General features: G+C 42.8%; 1 protein-coding gene across 2 annotated transcripts; it reads left to right on the plus strand.

Annotated features, from left to right (window-relative positions):
• The first annotated feature begins 2951 nt into the window (after positions 1–2951).
• Skp1 (S-phase kinase associated protein 1) lies at positions 2952–17775 on the plus strand. Of its 2 annotated transcripts, XM_037200558.1 has the most exons (7): positions 2986–3070; positions 3561–3641; positions 6964–7060; positions 12395–12468; positions 14286–14429; positions 15531–15671; positions 16906–17614. In XM_037200558.1, exons 3-7 carry the CDS (start codon positions 6964–6966, stop codon positions 16939–16941), a joined length of 492 nt encoding a protein of 163 aa, XP_037056453.1. In that variant the 5' UTR covers positions 2986–3070; positions 3561–3641; the 3' UTR covers positions 16942–17614. The 2 variants fall into 2 exon arrangements, with proteins under 2 accessions (XP_028713056.1, XP_037056453.1); XM_028857223.2 differs by lacking the exon at positions 3561–3641 and having other exon boundaries at positions 2952–3070; positions 16906–17775.
• Positions 17776–20184: the final 2409 nt, after the last annotated feature.

Raw genomic sequence — 20184 nt, forward strand, 5'->3', positions numbered from 1 at the left:
CTGCTGAGAAAGTATGTCCTCTCCGGCTTTGTTTCCTTCCTCTCTAGCAAAAGGTTTGTTATTTTCAAGGCAGAGTCTTTGAGTGTACTCAGGTTGCTCTACAACTCATTATGTAATCCAGGTTTGCCCCAAAACTGCTGATTCTCCTGCCTCTCTTCCTGAGTGCTGGAGTTCTCTGTGTGTATCATCAGACCTGGCCAAACAAGGAGTTTTGATTACTCGTATATGGGGAGAATGAAGGATGACACCTCAGCCTCCTCAGGGCTATCTTTGGAACACACACACGCAGACTCCATGGAGCCAGTTCTTTCTGATGTAGGCTGACAATTACTAATAAACTGGGCGAAGATGCATCATTCAAGCCTATACCCTGCAATCCTGCAGACATCTGGCTCTCGAGCGGAGGTTTCCAGGGAAGGTAGGGTTGATTCAAAAAGTGTGGCACTGATCCAGTCTTTTCTGATAAATACAATGGCTTCTTACCGGCAATGCATTATCACTGAGGCCCTACTACAGAAGTTTATCCTCTTACCCTAAGCTTATGAAGCACTTTGGGTAATTCAAAAGGCAGAAAACCTGTTCCCAGGTTAGATTAATTACACTGAAAATGGACTCAGCTGCTTTTCCTTACAGTAGGCCAACTATTTTCTTATTCACTTAAAAATATTTTTTTTTAAATGCAGGTTCTTTCTATATAGACCTGGCTGACCCAAAATTATGTAGACCAGGCTACCTTTGAACTCAACTACGTGCAGAGGATGACCTTGAACTTCTGGTTTTCCTGCCTCTGCCTCCTGAGTCCTGGGATGACAGTTTATGGGGGTGTTAGGAATCAAACCCAGGGCTTTGTGCATGCTGGGCAAACACATCACCCATTGAATCACATCTCTAGACCCAGAGAATAGACTTTCAACAGACTGTGGTGGATGAGCTGAAGTGCTGTGTCTAATTCATTGCAGGGGGAAAATTAGTATGTGATACATGCCTGTGAATCCATAGCCAAAGAACAGAAAAAAGTATAAAAGTCCCCCAACTTTTGCCCCAGCTGCTTAGTTCCATTTTTTTTAGGCAAACAACTTCTTGTGCATCTTTTGTGAAATAACTTGTATCTTAAATAGTCTAGATGTGGCAAGGATTAAACCCAGGGCCTGGGCATGGTGAGCTTTGCCCCAGCACCAAGATCTCCATTTTCTCTTCCAAGCATCTCTTGGTAATTCTAATATCAGAGGCTCTCATACATTCAGAAAAACATACACCTGTTTTGTGCCAAGCCCTGTGCTGGGTTCTTAGGCTAGCTGTAGGAGCCAGCACTGCCTAGCACCGTTTAAGATGCCCACTGCATGGAGGAAAGGCTTTCTCCGGTGGGCCTTGCCTAGGAGGCCCGAAGCAGGAGCTGTGAAGGGCAGGCAGGGCTGCGGAGGAAAAGTCTGAGAACTGTGGGCCTTTCATCTTCTGGCATCAGCAGTGGCACCTGGCAGACACTGGATACCACAGCCTGCAGACAAAGACCTGGTCATTCAAGCCACTGCTTGGCCTCTCTGCCCGGTCCTGTCCTGGAGAAACTGTAGTTTCTGGTTTCTTCAGGAGGCCCCTGTGGAAGTGTCTTTTGTCTTTGTGGTGTCTGGAATACCATCACGTGCTCGATGGCTAGATGAGCTGGGCGCCTTGGTGGGGACAGTGATGCTCCCTAGACACAGGAGGGCAGGGCAGGCAATTGCACTCCTGACTGGGGCGAGGCCAGATGGGTGCTCTCAGGCCTTTCCCTTTACTTCAAAGCTGTTTCAGCCTAGCGACCTTATCACAGCCTTTTGTGAGCTGTCCACACAGCACATTCTGTTCAGGTTGGGCCTGACTGTCCTGGTTCACTACTGGAGTCCCAGACTGGCCTCACCTACAGGGCCGAGGGAGGCCATGGTTACCCAAAGAATGTATCTATCCTCACTGCTGTGTCGATATTTTCTCTTTCTAGGCTTGGAGCTTCACGGCAACAATGGCTATCTGAGGTGTGGAAGCCTCTTCAGAGGTCGAAGATAGGAAATAAAGGTTAAAAATATCCAACAAGGTAGTGCATGCCTCTAATCCCAGCGCCGGCACTCTGGAGTCAGGCAGATTCAAGATCACATCCAGCCTTGTCTAAATAGTGAGTTCCAAGCCCGTGTGGTCTATATAGTGAGACCGGTCTCAAAACAAAACAAAACAGAATGAGTTATCAGGCTTGTAATCCCAGAGCAGGAGGTGGAAGATCACGAGTTTTTAGACCAATCTGGTCTACAGAGTGAATTTGTGGCCACCCTGTGCTACACGAGACCCTGTCTCAAGAAAACAAACAAAACCCCAAAAACCGAAACACAAAAACAACGAAAATAAAGCTTTTAAAATCAAACCAACAGGGTGTACTAAATCAGGAGTATCCCGAGTTCTTAGGCCTGAAGTGATCGACATGCCGTGAGATTTTTTTAAAAATTCAGCATCAGTGGAGTAAGGTTCAAGTCCCGAATCCCTGGTCGGCAAACACGACCTCACGTCTTTGGGTTCTTAGGGGAGTGACGAAGGTCAGGGTAAGGTGAATCCTTTAAGTGAAACACACACGCCCCACCACCACCACCACCGGTCCTGCGGTTTGTTGTTGCCAGGCTTTTCAGGACTGGGGTCTTGCAATGCTGTCTAAGACAGCCCTGCCTGAAAGACCCTTCGGGTCGCGTGGGTACTCCCAGCCGGTGCCGGCGTCCGCCTTGAAGGAGAGCATGGCGCTCTTGAGGGCGGCGGAGGGAGGTGGGGGCCCCTCTCCTGCCTAGCCGCCCCTCCACCCGGTACTCCTCAGCATCGCTCCCGGAGACCTCTCCGGCGCTCGGGGTCAGCCAAGCCGCTCTCCGCCTGCCGTCAGGCGATCGCAACGGCCGGCCCGGCCGGCAGTGTGACGTCACGAGCCCGGGGTCCTCGGCGCCCGCTTCCCGCTCCTATAAAAGCCGACGCCGCGCGGCGTTGCTGTAGTGGCCTCGTCCTCGGTGTTTCTCTTCTCCTCTGAACGCTGCCCGGCTGCCTCGGGCCCGCGGTCTTGAGACCGAGCACCGTGAGTAGCCGCCCGCGAGCCGGACCGGGACGTGGCCCCTGGAGGGCGGGTGGGGTTGGAGCCCCGAGGCGGCTGTGGCCTGCACGAGGCGGCGGCGCCTCGGCCTGGCGTAGCCTGAGGCGCCGTGGGGCCCGTTGCCGACCGCGGGAGGCGCGAGTCGGCCGAGTCAGGCCTCCTAGGGCCGCGCGTCCTCCCGGCGCTCGCCCGAGGAGTGTGAGCCGAGCCCTGTGGAGGAGCCTGCTCCTCTGAGGGCGGCGTCAGTCGGGCCCGAACGCGGCTGCAAGGCCCAGGCGTCGGCCCGGGCCCTGCCTCAGCGGCAGGCTTGCCGCCCCGCGCTCCAGGCTTGGAGGGGCGCGGGGGGGGGGTTTCCTGGTCGCTCAGGTGGCGGCGGTCGTTGTTAGACGGCTCGGTTTTGGGCTCCCTCTCTTTCTCCTGTATTGGCGCCACTAGATCCCCATTGGTCTTGCCTGTTCTGCCATCGAAACTGTAGGTGCAGACTCGATCTTTCTTGGCGTTTTGTCGTGCCCTGCAGTCTCTGAGCTTAACTACTGGAATAGCAGACCCGTCCGAGGTGTGTGACTTTTAGGAGCCCTTGACTCTAGAACTTGAGGTGCCTGGGTTTCTTAAGGGATAGTGTATGTAACACCCGCCCTTTGGGTCACTTCTAATGGAGTCCGCAGGTTTGGGGGACTTGCAGTTTCTCTTCAGAATGTCCCTGTAGAATGTGTCTGTGGCATAGAACAATGCAGTCCCTTCCATCCTGCAGTCTAATAACAAGTGGCAGAATTTCCAGTCACCTAAAACAGGTTTGTTTTTAAAGTCTGGTGTCCTAGAATTCTCTTAAGTTGTTTAATTTCCAAGTCCGGGAGCTCGGAGAACTGAAGAAGGGTTTTTGTTTTTTGCTTTTGAAAGCATGTCAAATCGAAGTCTCATGCATTATTACTTAAAAATTTTGCACTCAATTCCAACACAACACCGAAAGTTAAGTCTAGGATTACAGAGTGCATTGAATTACAGATTAACCGATTACCTCCCTGTCATTTAATGAGATCCTGGCTCCCGTACAAGCAACCTAATACCTGAATTTGACTATGACTAAGCACATCTTTATTTATTGTGGATTGTTTCAAGGAAATATGGAATGGTGTTACTTTTAAAGTAATTTTATCAGCTACATAGTTAGCCTTGTTCTGGAGTGTTCATTACAGTCCTGGGACTATGAAAAGAACAGTGTTTTGCTATTAAAAACTAGCCTCCCTTTATTGTTAACTTTATTGTTGCCTTATCATAGGGTCTGCTGCTCTGGGCTTCTCTGTTCTGCATTATTGGCAAGCACTGAGTAACTTGGAGAAGCAGACATGTTTGTGAGTTGAAAAGTGAAATCTGATTCTCTCAAACCATGGATGAGTGAGAGCTCAGTATTTCAGTGGATGATTGTAAAACGCTACTCTGCCCCCTCACCCCATCTCCCAGCTTGTTTGCTTGAGGGATGGGGACAAGTGTCTGAGGAAAGCTGAATGAGTATTTTAGGAGATGTGTTGAGTCTTAAAGTGTTTGACCCTAAAATGGGTGCAATAATTATTTTCAATGCCAAATCCTATACTTTTGTGAAAATTCATATAATTTCTTAGTACAATCCAGATCAGAAAGCTTCAGAGGTACCTTCAGTTAGTACATGGTAACATTGAAGGACTGTGTCTACCTCAGAATCAGACCTTAAGAGTTGCCTTTAGTCTCTGCCCTAGAGGCAGAGACAAGCGGATCTCTGAGTTCAAGACTAGCCCTGGCTACAGAGCAAGTTCCAGAGCAGCCAGGGCTACACAGAGGAACCCCATCTCAAAAAACAACCAACCAAAAACACAAAACAAAAAAAGAGTTGCACGTGAGTTTTAAAGAGGTCTTGAATTAATCCTCTTTTGGAGGAATGAGGGAGAACTCTGAAGATGATAATACATTGCTGCTTTTAGTTTTAGATTTGTTTGGTTTGGCTTTCCCTCAAATTCAAGTCATGAGTTTTAGTTTGCTTAATTTTTTCATATATGAAATTATATTTTTCTTAATGACTCATATTTTATCTGAGTTGATGAGGTTTTTGGAGTTTTTGGCTGTTGAGTTTAGTTTTTGAGACAGGTTCTCACAAAACCCAGGCTAGCCTCATACTGCTTTCCTATGTGTCAAGAAGATGGCCTTGAACTCATGATCCTCTGCATGCCTAAATGCTGGGATTATGATGTGTGCATATGCATTGGCTCACTTTTGGGGCAGTGGGAGAGGACAGTGTTAGGCAATCATTATACTACTGAGCTAAATCCCCAGCTTCTTTGGTATTTTATTTTGAAGCAGGCACTTACTGAGTTCTCCCAGGCTGGCTTGAACTCATTATGTAACCTGGGCACTCCTTGAATTTATGATTCTCCTGACCTCAACCTTCCAAAAATTGGGCACTACAGGATTGGTTTCTCTATGTATTCCTGGCTGTCTTGGAACTCACTCTGTAGACCAGGCTGGCTTTGAACTTGCAGAGATCTTGCCTGTCTCTGCCTCCTGAGTGCTGGGATTAAAGACAAACACTGTCACTGCCCGCCATTTATTTTTAATAAATTTAAATATAAATTTCTTTATTTTTGTTTTGTTTTGGAGACAGGTTCTCATGTTGCCTAGGGTGAACTTGAACTTGGCTATTTACTTGGGGTCTGAATTCCTGCCTCTCAAGTACTGACTGGATTTATAGGCATGTGCCACTATGACTTAAATGCATTTTGTTGTTGTTCTGTTTTGCTTTTTTGAGACAAGGTCTTTCTATGTAACCCTGGCTGTCCTGGAACTCACTATTTAGACCGGGGCTGGCTTTGGATTTACAGAGATCTATCTGCCTCTGCCTACCAAGTTAGAAATTAAAGGCATGTGTCACCATGCCTGGCTTAAAATGTATTTTGAGCGGGGCAGTGGTGGCGCGCACCTTTAATCCCAGCACTCAGGAGGCAGAGCCAGGCGGATCTCTGTGAGTTTGAGGTCTGCCTGGGCTACCAAGTGAGTTCCAGGAAAGGCGCAAAGCTACATAGAGAAACCCTGTCTTGAAAAAAACGGGGGGGGGGAGGGGCAGTATTTTGAAGCAGACTTTTTATTGTAGGGAATTAGAGCATCTCAAACTTGGACACCTGAATAGTAGGTAATGAAAAATTAAAAAGGACTCTTCTAAATTTAAGCTCCTTGTGGGCTTTAGGGATTGTATTGACGTCTGCTTATATGTTTTCTTTTTCTTGTGTGTACTCTTGCATTTGTTTATAAGTGAGCATATCGTAGTCTACTCTTTGGAGTAGTTTACTTGTTTTTCACTGGTAGATTTCACTGTAAGAAATTTGCTTTTGTTTGATAGCTTTGTTTATTTTGGATTGATTTCACTCAGGTGTGTAGGTAGTTAATTGTGGCAGTTAATTTTTCATATTGAGTAGTTATTACTCTGTGGGTGCATAAAAAGCATATATCTTAAAATTTTTGAGGGTTTGCTCAGCTGCCAAGCCTGATGACTTAAGCCTGATCCCTGGAACCCACATAGTGGAAAGAGAGAACTGCCTCCTGCAAGTTGTTCTCTGACCTCTGCATGTGTGCTGAGGTACATGCACACCCACACACATTCTGAAGTAAATGTCAAATACAGATAGCTCTTAATACCAGTTGTAAATTCAGTACTGCCTTTAAGTGGACCTTAGGCTGATGTTTAAAGGAGCTGTAGTTGAGAATTTTATTTTTATACAAACAATTATAGGCTGATTTGTGAAGAACTTAGAACTGTATTAGTAACTCTTAAGTTACAGCTTCCTGATAGACTAGTTAATGAAATGTCTTGTGGAATTAATAGCTCTTACATTTCTTATTCAATGTATCCTTTTTAGATGCCTTCGATAAAGTTGCAGAGTTCTGATGGAGAGATATTTGAAGTTGACGTAGAAATTGCCAAACAATCTGTGACCATCAAGACCATGCTGGAAGGTAACTTTATGAAACCTTGGTGTGAAAGGGAGGGGGGGCGTGTAACTTAGGGTGGTGGCATGTAACCTGCAAGTATTAGGTTTACATGAGCCAGTCTGTTACAAGCTTGAGAGCGACAGGGTAGTTTCCTTTCTGCATTGTATGAATAAAACCATAAACTATTAAAGTGTTGGGGTTTTTTTGTTTTTGTTTTTAAGATTTGTTAGGCATGGTGACTTATACCTTTAATTCAAGCACTTAGTAGAAGCGGGGGAGTGGGGGATCTCTGAATTTCAGGCCAGCTAAGATGACATAGTGAGATCCTGTCTCACAAACAAACATTTTATTGTGTGTGCAGGCATGCCATGTTATGCCAGATAATGTATTCCAGGAGTCAGTTTTCTTCTTTCACCTCCACTACTCCACCTTGTTGGGGTTTGTTGTTGGGGATATCTACCTGTCTCTGCCTCCCATGTGCTGGAATTAAAGGTGTGCACTATTATACCTGGCTATGTTGCTGTTTTTAAGGTTTTATTGTTAATTTTGTGTGCGTTTAGATTATGCACATTCTTGCAAGTACTTGTGAAGGCCAGAGGCATTGGATTCTGCTGGAGCTGGAGTTAACAGTGCTTGTGAGCTGCCCAGTGTGGTGCCAGGAACTGAGCTGGGTCTGCTGTAAGAGCAGTCATTCTCTTGACCACTGAACCCTGCCTCCCACACCCTTTGTGCCACTGCAATACACGTCCTTACCTCCTTGCCACAAAGAGTGCTGAGATTACATATACAAACCTCGACATTCAGCTTCTTAAATTGAATGTGAGGCTCAAACTCAGCTCTTCTTGAATAGCATGTACTTCTACCCACTCAGCCTTCTTGCTGGTCCTAATGTGACTTTAAGTATGAGACAATGGTCTGTTCTTTCTCTTTTTTTTTTTTTTTTAAATTAGTTTTTTGAGACAGTCTTCTCTGTGTAGTCCTGGAACTAGCTCTATAGACCAGGCTGGCCTTGAACTTAGATCACTTGGCCTCTGACTTCTGAGTGCTAGGATTAAAGGCACAAACCACCATGTCTGGCTACAATAGTCCATTTCTGTTTCAAATAAATTTGATTTACAAAAATCTTTGTTTTTTTCCTAATGATAAAAATCAAAGCACTTGGAAAGGGATTATGTTGCTATATGGCAGCTAAATCGAACTGCTATGGATTGGATTCTGTTGAAGGCTTTTTTAAAAGTCTACACCTGAAGAATCTTTTTAATTTTTTAAAAATTTATTTTCTGTGTATGACTGTTTTGCCTGCATGTGTGGTGTACTGTGTTCATGCAGAGGTCAGAAGGGGGCGTGGGATTCCCTGGAACTGGAGCTGCTAGATGTGGGAGCTGGAAACCAAGCAAACCCAGGTCCTCTGCAAAAGTAATAAGTGCTCATAATCCCTGCAAGTTTTATTATGTATCTCTGTGTTGTGTGTGTATGCGCATACCTCAGGACAACTTTGGGGAGCTGGTTCTCTCCCTCTGTTGTGAGTTCTGGGATCATTGGATCAGGTAGTCAGGCTTGCATGGCAAGCCCTTTTTATCTAAGGTGTCTTTTTTCAAACAAGCTTTCTTTTTTGTCTACTTGTCATCCTGACGAAACCGCTGCAATACATTTGTGTGATTGAATAAGGGTGGGATAAGACAATGGGTCCAGAAACTTTGAAAGCTTACTAGTTAATAGTAATAGTATATATAGAAAATGTACACACCAGTGTTTAAAATTGATGGGAGAAATAACTTAGTAAGAATATTCTCTTACTTATAAGTCCTGGGGTTTTGCATAGGAAAGGTCAGAAGCTTTTAAATAGTTGAAGGAAATAGAGAAATCTAGGTATAGTGGCCCATGTCTATAATGTTAGCACTTGGGAGGTTGAGGCAAGACCTTGGAATGGGTGTGGGAGTTATATATGAACACTAGCTATAAGCTGCTAAAAAGGTGAAACATGATCTTTGCTCTAATTTGCTTTACAAATTAGAAAGGGTGCCAGATACCACACAGAACAAACTCACTCAGTACACTTAGTGTATTAGTAAAGCTGTATGCCACGTGATGCTGCAGGAGCATCTTGACTGGTGATATTCCATGTTTTAGAAAGACTACAGTGTGTGGTACTAGTGATATATTACATTTTATATCCTGTGATTTGGGGAAGTTACACTGAGGTAAAATGGATTAGTAAGGAAAATTAAGGTAGTTGTGGTGCATTCCAGTAATTACAGCATACAGAATATCAAAGCCAGCTTCTACTACATAGAAAGTTTAAGGCCAGCCTGACCTACATGAGACCTGTCCTCTCAAAAAAGGAGAATTGAGAGGCTGGAGAGACTTATCAGTGGCTAAGAGTACTTGCTGCTACTGCAAAAGGACTCATAGCTACCTGTAACTGCTATTCCAGGTCATCCAGCACCCTTTCTGGCCTCCACAGGCACCAGATGTGCGGGTGGTGCACAGACATATTCAGACAAACACCCATCCACATAAAATAAATAAATGCAGTTTTTTTGTTTGTTTTGTTTTGTTTTGTTTTTTTTGAGACAAGGTTTCTCTGTGTAACAGCTCTGGCTGTCCTGGAACTTTGTAGACCAGGCCTCAAACTCAAAGATCTGCCTGCCTCTCTGTCTCCCAAGGGCTGAGATTAATTAAAGACATGAGCCACCACCACCCAGCCTACATACAGTTTTTAGTAGCTGTCTAGATGGTATAGGAATGTAATAATGTAATTGGTAAAGATGTAAATGAATTTGAGAGGACGAGAGTTGAAAATGACTTTGAACTTGAATTGTGTTGGAGAGTCCTTCACGGGAAGAGGGAACATTTCTAGGTGACTGGAGTGCTTGCTGGATTGCATAACTAATAGAGGTGGGGTTGGCTTTCTCTTCCCCTTGCAGTCCTGGGGACCAAACCCAAGGCTTGTGTATAACTAGACAAGTGCTTCACCTGAGGTAGAGGACTTGTAATGCTGATTGCAGGGGATATGTCTTCTTTGTGAATGACTTTTTAAAATAAAAGCTGTGGACACCCTCTCTTTGGTAATTGATACGTGTCATGTGGCACCTGAAGTCCTCTATTTTGGTAATGAACATTGTAGATCCCTTATATTACAAGCCTGTAAACTCCTAGTCATGGTTTATCAAGTACCTATTAAATGAAGGAGTATGGAATGGTCACAATAAAGAGAAAGTGATCCAAGTGTCTCTGTAAAGGTAAGTAAATAACCGACAGCAAACTTGCTCCCTGAATACTTGTTTTGGCAATGGAAGTACTTACTTCCATCTTAGCGGTTGTTTGATGTGTTGATCTGTCCTGTGGTGATTCAAAGAAGCATTTGCCAATTTAAGAGCATTAGTTATCTAGAAACACATACAGACCAGCTTTGATCTCAGAAGTAAGTAGACTGTTACATAGCAGTAGTTAAAGGTGTCTTTCCCTCTGTATCCTTTGTGGGCTCAAAGCTGCATGGTTTCATCTGAAGTACCTGTAGCTTTTAGGATTCTAGCCTCTTGAGGTCTGGAGTTCTTGAATTTGGCTTCTTTCTTAATGGTTTTGTTTTGTATCTACATTGTTTCTGGGTAGTTTTGTGTGACTTTAAAAAAACAAAACGAGCCGGGCGGTGGTGGCGCACGCCTTTAATCCCAGCACTCGGGAGGCAGAGCCAGGCGGATCTCTGAGTTCGAGGCCATCCTGGGCTACCAAGTGAGTCCCAGGAAAGGCGCAAAGCTACACAGAGAAACCCTGTCTCGAAAAACCAAAAAAAAAAAAAAAACAAAATTCTTAAACTCAGGGTAATCCGAAGTAAAAATCTTGATATGTATACATGTGGATTGGCTTATTTATTAAAGTCCAAGATGTGGTATCAGATACAGGTGTCCATCTTCCAGAAGTCCCTGAAACTAAATAGCTTAAAGGAATGTATTTTGCTACTTTCATATATGGTCCTAAAGAAAAAACCCACTGCTCATCTAAATACTAGAGAAGCAATTCTTTGTAGCCATCAGGACCTCTTATTACTTAAGCTTCTTCCAAATAGCTTTGTATTTAAACAAAGGTAGTATTTTTTTTTTTTTATGTGTTCTTACAATATCAATATCTGTTACCCAAAGAAAAATTTTACAGTATAGATTCTCTTAACAGTACTTTTTGGGGGGTAGGGGAGTACGGTGGGGCTTATATATGAAACTTGAGGCTTTGCTTTTTGTTTTGTTTTATCTTTGTTTGCTCTAAGGTGGGAAGGGGTCTAGGACAAGTATTGGAGTTACTAGGAGAGGAGATGATCTACTCTTTACCACTCTGCTGAAACTTCAACTTCTTGTAAAGGACCTTAGTGAGTGCCTTGTGCTCAAGTGCATGTCTGTTTTGGTTCTCATCTAGATTTGCAGTACCTGAGGGTTGACCTTTTACTTCTTGTTTGACTTCCAGGATATATGTTTTTTTTTAATGTATAAGTGTTTTGCCTGCATTTATTTATATACACTCTGTGCATGCATTCCCTATGGAGGCCAGGAGAGAACATCAAATTCTCCTTGAACTGGAGTTACAGACTGTTGTGTAAATTGATGGAGAGGGGAACCCTGTAAAGTTGTTGATTGCAGTTGTGTAGTGGTTAAGGACTATGGCAAAAAATCTCAGGCTAAGGATATCCCCAAAGAGTACTTCATATATAAGAAAGAAAGAAATAAAGAATTTGACTCATATTAAAAAAGAGAAAGAGAATAGGATTCAGCTTTTCCAGATTGTTTCTTAGTTATCCATACTTCATTGAATCACCAACAGGTATGTGCCCCCATGCCCATCGGTACTAGATAGTTTTATGTCAGCTTGACACAAGCTAGAGTCAAAAAGGAACCTCAGTTGAGAAAATGCTCCCACCAGATTGACCTATGGCAGGGAGGTCAGTTTCTTGATTAGTGATTGTTGTGGGAGGGCCCAGCCTGTTGGGATCTGTCTCACCTCCAGGCAGGTGGTTCTGAGTTGTATAAGAAAGCTGACTGAGCCAGCACTCAGAAAGCTGATCTCTGTGAGTTGGAGGCGAGTCTGATCTATAGAGAGAGTTACAGGACACTCTGGGCTGTTACACACAGGGAAACCGTGTCTTGAAAAAAACAAAAAAAAGGGAGGTGGGGGAGAATGCTGGCTGAGCAAGGCAGAGGAGTAAGCTGGTAAGCACTGACTTCTGCTTCAGTTCCTGTCTTGAGCTAGAAGTATAAGATGAAATAAATGCTTTTCTCTCCAACTTGCTTTTAGTGTTTTATTACAGTAGAAGCCCTAAGCATGTTGTTACAGAGTTGAGAAATAATGGCTTCTCTCTCCTGGTTTTCTTAGATTTAGGAATGGATGATGAGGGAGATGATGATCCTGTTCCTTTACCAAATGTTAATGCAGCAATTCTAAAAAAGGTAAGTTATTATTTCGTTCTTGTTTTTCTTATTTTGGCATTGGGGATTGAATTTAGGGTCTCAAACATACTTAATGTATGTTCTGATACTGAGCTACATCCCCAGCCCAGGTAAGATCTTTTTTGGGGGTAGATTTTGTTGTTTTATTTCTTTGGTTTGCGTTTGTTTTGTTGTTGTTGTTGTTTTTGAGACTGGGTTTCTCTGTGTAGCCCTGCATGTCCTGAAACTTGCTTTGTAGACCAGGCTGGCCTCAAACTCAGAGATCTGTGTGCCTCTGCCTCTTGAGTACTGGGATTAACGGCTTCTGACACCACTGCCAGACTTGGTTTGTTTTTGTAAAGATGGGATCTTGCTTGATACCTCAGACTGGCCTTGAACTGGGAAGCACTCCTGCTGCCTTGTGGGTGCTAGAATTGCAGGCACGTACCACCATACCTTAAGGAACTTAGCTTTTAGTCTTTCCATTGTTTCTTTGTGTAAATGAGTAATTTGGTTTTGTTTGTATGTGGTATGTGCACACGTGTTTTGGATGTCTCCCTGGAGCCTGAGGAGGACATCAGGTGTCCTGATATTACTTTCTCTATTTCCTGAATCTAGAGCTAGACTGGTTAACCAACAAGCTCCCCACCCAACCCCCACCCACCACAAGCACTAGGGGTTCAAATGCATGCTGTCTCAACTTTTTTATGTAGATGCTGGGTATTCAAAATCAGGTCCTTATGCTTGTTCAGCAAGCACTCTTACTGACTGAACTATCCTCCTCCCCCCCCCCCGCCAGCCCAGCCCTACATTTTGTCTTTAATATATATGAATATAGATGTCTTGCCTTCCTGTATGTGTGTGCCTGGTGCCTGAAGAGGCCAGAAGAGGGCATCAGATCTCTTGGAATTGGAGTTACAGATGGTTGTGGGCTATCATGTGAGTGCTGGGAATTGAACCCATGTTCTGGAGTAGCAGCAAGTGCTCTTAACTACTGAGCTCTCTCTCCAGCCCCTCTGATTTTTTATTATCATTATTATTATATATGGATGTACAAGTGTTTTGTAAGTGTACTGTCTGCATTCAGTGTCTGCAGAGGCTGGGCAACAGAAAATACAGGCAGCTGTGAGCTGCCCATTGGGTGGGTGCTGGGGACTGAAGCCAGGCCTCCTATAAGAACAGCAAATGCTTTTAATCTCTTGAGTCATCTGTCCAGTGGCTTGGTTTCTGGGAAGTTTGTTTTGTGTTTTTGAGACAGAGCTTGCTATATCTCTCAGGCTGGCCTGGAACTCAGACTCTTCCTGCCTTATTCTTCCAACCAACTACTGGTTCCTCTACCAGTTTTTTGTTTGTTTTTAACAGTCAAGTGTATTGCTATGAATGATTTGGTTACATCTAATAAGATGTTTCATCCTTGAAAGTTAAAAAGATTATTCAAGCTTTATTTTGTCTTTCGAGCTTGGCTGTTAGAGGATGTGCCTGTAATCCTAGCCTTAGGAGTGTGGGTTGGTAGCAGGAGGATCAGGAGTACAAGGTAATCAGCAGCAACTAGCAAGTTTAGGCCAGCAAGATAGCTTAGTGGGTGATGCCTCTTAACCGCCAAGCTTGATGATCTGATTTGATCCATGAATCCATGTGGTGGGAGGAAAGACCCAACTCCTGCCCAGTTGTCCAACCTTCCTGTGTGTGTGCAATAAATAAACTTTATTTTTAAAAATTGACTCTAACTTCTTGTTAGCTCAACTTTTGGCTAGTTCTTATCCCAGTGTAGAATTGATGCCCCTAAGCATTAAACTGAAAGTCTTGTAACAGAATGCCAGAAGAATTTGTTGTTGTAGGTCATTCAGTGGTGCACCCATCACAAGGATGACCCCCCTCCTCCTGAAGATGATGAGAACAAAGAAAAGCGGACAGATGATATTCCTGTTTGGGACCAAGAATTCCTGAAAGTTGACCAAGGAACACTTTTTGAACTTATTCTGGTATGTGAATGTATAAGGTCATTCTGTTGCAGAGCCTTCACCACTTAAAGGATTGAATTTGCTAGGTGCATTGATCCTCAACTATGGATATTCCCTGGACTCATGCGGTGCTATACATTAGTAATTACATTAAATGTAAACGGTCCAAGAACTTTTGAGAGGTAGAAATGTCAGGTTAGATAAAGTAAAAGTCTCTTTTGCTGTCTGTGTGAAACTTACTTTAAGAGGCACAATTAGAATTAAAGGTGGAAAAGAGTATGCTAACACAAATAGAAAGTTGGAATGGTTATAGTTTTGAGCTAAAGAGGGCTGTTTCATAATGATAAAGTTATAAATACCTACCTAGAAGCAGAACTTCAGAAAGTGAAAAAAGTAGTGAAATACAAAGGTCAATACACAGTGGTGCGGTCATACCAATTCCAATATTGGGTCTCAGTAATTATCACAAGTGGACAGAAAACCAGTTCAGGAACACTATTGAACAGCTTGTCTTATTTGGCATATAGGATGTTACATTTAATGACAGCCATATAAATTCTTATCAAGATAGACCAAGTTCTGAGCCATAAAAGTCTCAGACTTAAAAGTATTCAAGTTATACAAAGTATGTTCTTTGACCTCAATGATAGAAGCATAAAAAAATGTCTAAAGCTGGGTGTGGTAGTATACACCTTTAATCTCAGAATATAGGCAGCAGAGGCAGGTTGAGCTCTGAGTTTGAGGCCAGCCTGGTCTACATAACAAGTTTTAGGATATTCAGGGCTACATAGTGAGACTTTGTCTCAAAATAAAATCTGGGAAAAAATTCGCAAATATTTGAAAATTGAGTAATTTTCTAGTTATTAAAAACCAAAGAAAAATCTTAAATTAGTATTTGTAACTGAATTGAGATAAAGCAATGAAAATCTAGGATAAAGGTAAAGTAGTATATAAGAGAAAAGTTAGTGAAAAGTAAAGTTAAATTGAAAGTAATTAGTATTAAAGGGAAGAGAATTTCATAGAGTTCATTAAAAGAGGTATCATTTTAAGCTCCATTTGATGTAGATTGTTTATCACTCAAACATTCAGTACACATGACTAAAAACCAGCTGTCATTTACAGGCTGCAAACTACTTAGACATTAAAGGTTTGCTTGATGTCACATGCAAGACTGTGGCCAATATGATTAAGGGGAAAACTCCTGAGGAGATTCGTAAAACCTTCAATATCAAAAACGACTTTACTGAAGAGGAAGAGGCCCAGGTAGGTAGAACACAGCCTATTTTTGATTACTTTTTAAAAAGAAACTGGAACCCAGTAACAAGAATGGATGCCTATACTGGCATCAGTGGTCACCTTTAGTCCCAGCAGAGTCAGGCAGATCTCTGTGAGTTCAAGGCCAGCCTGGTCCAGGACAGGCACCAAAACTCCATGGGGAAACCCTGTCTGGGAGAGGTTGGCGCAGGGAGGGCGGGGGAGATGCCTGTCATGAATTCTTGGGCTAGGGCTACAGCTTATTAGTACACTTACCTAGGATGCCTTGTAAAATGCCTTGATACCAACCAGGTGTGGTGGCAAATGCCTTTGATCCCAGCACTTAAGAGGCTGAGGCAGACTGTGAGTGAGTTCCAGGACATCCAGGGCTATACAGAGAAACCCTGTCTGAGAAAACAAAGAAAACCCAATAAGAACAACAAAAGTCTTGATACAGAGGGGTAATGTGCACCTCTGAGTCTCACATTCTGATCTGTCTCTGAATCTAAGTACTTAGATGATACTGTTCTTGAAGAGTTTTTAATTTTTATTCATGTATGTGAGGATAGTGGCCAGAAGAGAGCATTGGATTCCCTGGAGTTGGAGTTACAGGTGGTTGTGGGGTAGGAATTAACAGCATTCTTAACCTCTGAGTCATGTCTAGCCTGATACTTTTTTTTAAAAGATTTATTTATTTATGTATTTTATGTATGTGAGTGCTCTGTCTTCATGCACACTAGAAGAAAGGAATCTGATCCTATTACAGATGGTTGTGAGCCACTATGTGGGTGCTGGGAATTAAACTAAGGATCTCTGGAAGAGCAGTCAGTGCTCTTAACCGCTGAGCCCTCTCTCCAGTCCCCCAGCCTGATACTATTATTTTATAAGCATAAGAAAAATGGATTGTGAACCAAGGGGGTTCTTCATTACCAGATTGTAGATTTTTACCTGGGACATTTGTATAGGCCATAAATAGCTGGCTTTAGAAAGTGGAGCCTGATAATATAAGAGTGGATAGGTTAGTTTGCTTGCCAGCTTAGGAAGTGGGACTAGAGCTCCCAATTGTATTTGCTGTTTGATGATTTACAATGGGAGCTCAAGTCTACTCTTACTTCACCTGGTATTTTCCCAGCTTTCCAGTTGCCCTTCTCACATCACAGAGGCTACTGATGGTATAGTATAGGTGGTCCTTAGCCATCTCAGAAAAGACCACTCAAGGTACTTCCTTGTCTGTCTCTTCTAGGTACGCAAAGAGAACCAGTGGTGTGAAGAGAAGTGAAGTGCTGTGCCTGACACTGTAACACTAGAAGGGTTGTTCCAAATGCTAGTTGCACTGCTCTGTTTATAATTGTTAATATTAGAGAACAGTAGACAAACGCAGCCTTGTCCTCACTGCATGTGTAGTTCCAGTACAGATCTGACCTATGGCTGAGTTTCTTCTATGAGCAGAAGTTTCTTTCTTTCTTTCTTTTTTTTTTTTTTTCATTACTCTGAATAAAACTGAACTTTGGGTTCTCTGTGGAAAGTGGCATTTTGGGCTTTCCCTCTCTCTGTAAAGTGATTTCTGCCTAATTCATTGTCCATTTAACTTCAGTGAGCCTTTCAAAGTTGGCATTGTAAATAAAACAACGTATGAGAAGTATTCTGAACTAGAATTAACAAAACATGATCTTTGTTCATGAGTCGGAAACTGGAACAAGGCAACTTGAAGTTAATGTTGGACTCGGGTGGTTAGGTTAGGGTGTCTCCCAGCCTCTCTGCTGCTGGTAAGCTTGTATCCATCCAATGGGCTCTCTCAATTGGATCTGAGGACTTGTTTTGTCTTGTTTCCCCCTTTAATTTTTAATCTTTTCACCTTTGAATATGTTCAGTTTACTACCCGGTTTGGTTTGGGAGGGAGGCTGTAACTAGACAATTTGTTAGCTTTTCAATTAAAAAAGACACTTACTTCATGTGGTATGTCATCTTTTTATCCTCATTGTTCCCATGTGGGGAAAGACACTACTGCATGTAAAAAGTAATTTAATCTTTAACATTAAAGTGTATGGCAAAACTCAGAAAACAGCCATCCTAAGTGCAAGATGCTTTTCAATAAAAAGTAATACAATAGGTAGTAAACAGTTGCTTTTGTGGATGTAACTGTGTCTCTTCACTTAACAGATGAATTAAGTTTTGTTATTTTTTAATTGAAGAGATTCTTAGGCAGTTTGCTTTCACTAGAGGCTATTAACATTTATGTGGTTACTTGAAACCAATTCATAGTCCTTTTTTCCTTTTTACATTAAAATACTTCAATTACATTTTAATTTTTAGTTTATGTGTGTACATGCACGCTTGGTGTACACACCGTGGCACACTTGTGTTGGTCAGAGAATGACGTGTGGTAGTCAGTTCTCATTTGCCACCTGTGTAGCCCAGGGATCAAGCTCGGGGTCAGACTAGGTAGCAGGCACCTTTACTTACTGAGCCATCTTGTTGGCCTGCTCCCCCTCTCCCACCTTCTTAAGCATTGCTTAGTTCCTAAGACATAGACCTCCTGTTCAGCCACTATTTCTAGCTCCCTTTATGGTAGAAGGGGTTGTACTTTTTTTTTTTTTTTTTTTGTAATACTGAGGATTGAACCTAGGACCTTGTACATGCTAAGTGTTCTTTCTGCATCTGAGCTACAGTCCCATTTATTTTCTGCACAGAGAGAGAAAACTGTAACATATGTCATATCTTGTTTCAGACTGGTTCTGTCTTGAGTGTAATTGAAACCTTTATTAAAATGTAAAAATATAGCTGGGCCATGGTGATAAAAGGTAGAGGCAGGCGGATCTCTGAGTTCGAAGCCAGCCTGGTCTACAAAGTGAATTCCAGGACAGCAAAGACTATTACACAGAAACCCTGCCTCAAAAAACCAAAAATAAAAAAATAAAAATATAATGTCTATGAGATGTCTGAGTAGATAAAAGCACTTGCTGCCAAGCCTGATGACCTGAATTTGATCCCAGGAACTCATAAGATGGAAGGAGAAAACCAACTCCTGCAGGGGCTCTGCTACTCGAATGCATGTAGATGTAACCAACCGTCTTATTAAAATAAACCCAGAACCTATGTAAAAGAGAAAGCCGAGAGGTCAGAGCTCAGAGCTAAAATCTTACCTCCTGCAGTGCTCCTACCTCCCTGAAAGAGAGCTACTTCCTGTGTGTCTGTCTTTAAATAATCTTTCTATTCTGCCTTCTCATTGGTTGTAAACCCAAACACATGACTGCCTTGTCACTGCCTGTAAGTACAGCCCTCCAGGTCTTAAAGGAGTTATGTTTCCAATGCTGGCTGTATCCCTGAACACACAGAGATCTACCTAGCTCTTTTACCAAGTGCTGGGATTAAAGGCGTGCACAGCCGCCTCCGCCGCCACCACCACCACGCTCTTGCTATGGCTCTAATAGCTCTGACCCCCGGGCAACTTTATTAACATACAATGAAAATCACATTTCAGTACAAATAAAATACCACTATACATGCATGGCACAAAAACATGCACACACACATACTTAAACATATATGTGAAAATGAAACAGGCCAAAAAGTATATTTATTATCTGGAGTTCTTTTAGAAAGATCATTGTCCCCTGTGGTTATTCTCAAGAAATACCGTTTTCCCCCATTGTGTTGGTTTAGTGAGGAAGGAAGGCAACAGTTTGGTGTTAGCCGGCATGTTTTACTTGCCAGTTACTACTAAAATAAACACATTTACCCAGCAACCCTGTTTGTGTCAGGAAAAACCCAAGTCTTCGCTAAAGCTCTAGGATTGCTGAGATATATACCATGTTTATAAAGCAAGTGTCAACTTCTAGGGAAAAAAGCCTATGATCCTTTTTTGAGATGAGGCGCTATTGCTGTGTGGCCCAGGCTGATCTCAACTCATGGACATAGCACTCTTAACCAGCATCTCCAGTGGCTGGAATGGGGGGTGAGGGCTTTACATCACCTAGTGTCATTGTTACTTTGTGAATTAGTAAGCTCAGGAATTGAGAATGACACCAACAGGGACATCACTGTCTATTCCAAAGATGGGCAGAGGATGAGAGGTTTTTTTCTCCTTGACTTTGAAAGCTATAACCTAGTCTTTCTTGCTGCCCGTCTGTCTTAGATATGAGTCTCACTATGTATTGTTATACTGGCTTGTATCAAACTTTCATCTCCCAAGGAGCTCAATAATCTCAACATGATCCTTACTTTTTTTTTTTTTTTTTTTTTTTTTGCTGTTGTTCTGGGTAACCCTGGCTGTCCTGGAACTTGCTCTGTATATAGACCCTGCTGAACTCCTGCCTCTGTTTCCTGAGTGCTGAGATTAAAGGTGTGTGCCATAACTGCCCTGCTTCTCCCCCCCCCCCTTTTTTTGAACATTGGCTTGAAGTGGTACTTGAGGCTGGAGTCTTGCCTCCACTGCTCTATATGGCGCTGAACAAGTTGAAATACAGTACTTGCTATGATTTTAGTCTTTCCATTTTTTTTTTAAAATAATTGATCCAGGATT

Source organism: Peromyscus leucopus, chromosome 8b, assembly GCF_004664715.2.
Source record: "Peromyscus leucopus breed LL Stock chromosome 8b, UCI_PerLeu_2.1, whole genome shotgun sequence".
Taxonomy (NCBI): Eukaryota; Metazoa; Chordata; class Mammalia; order Rodentia; family Cricetidae; genus Peromyscus; species Peromyscus leucopus.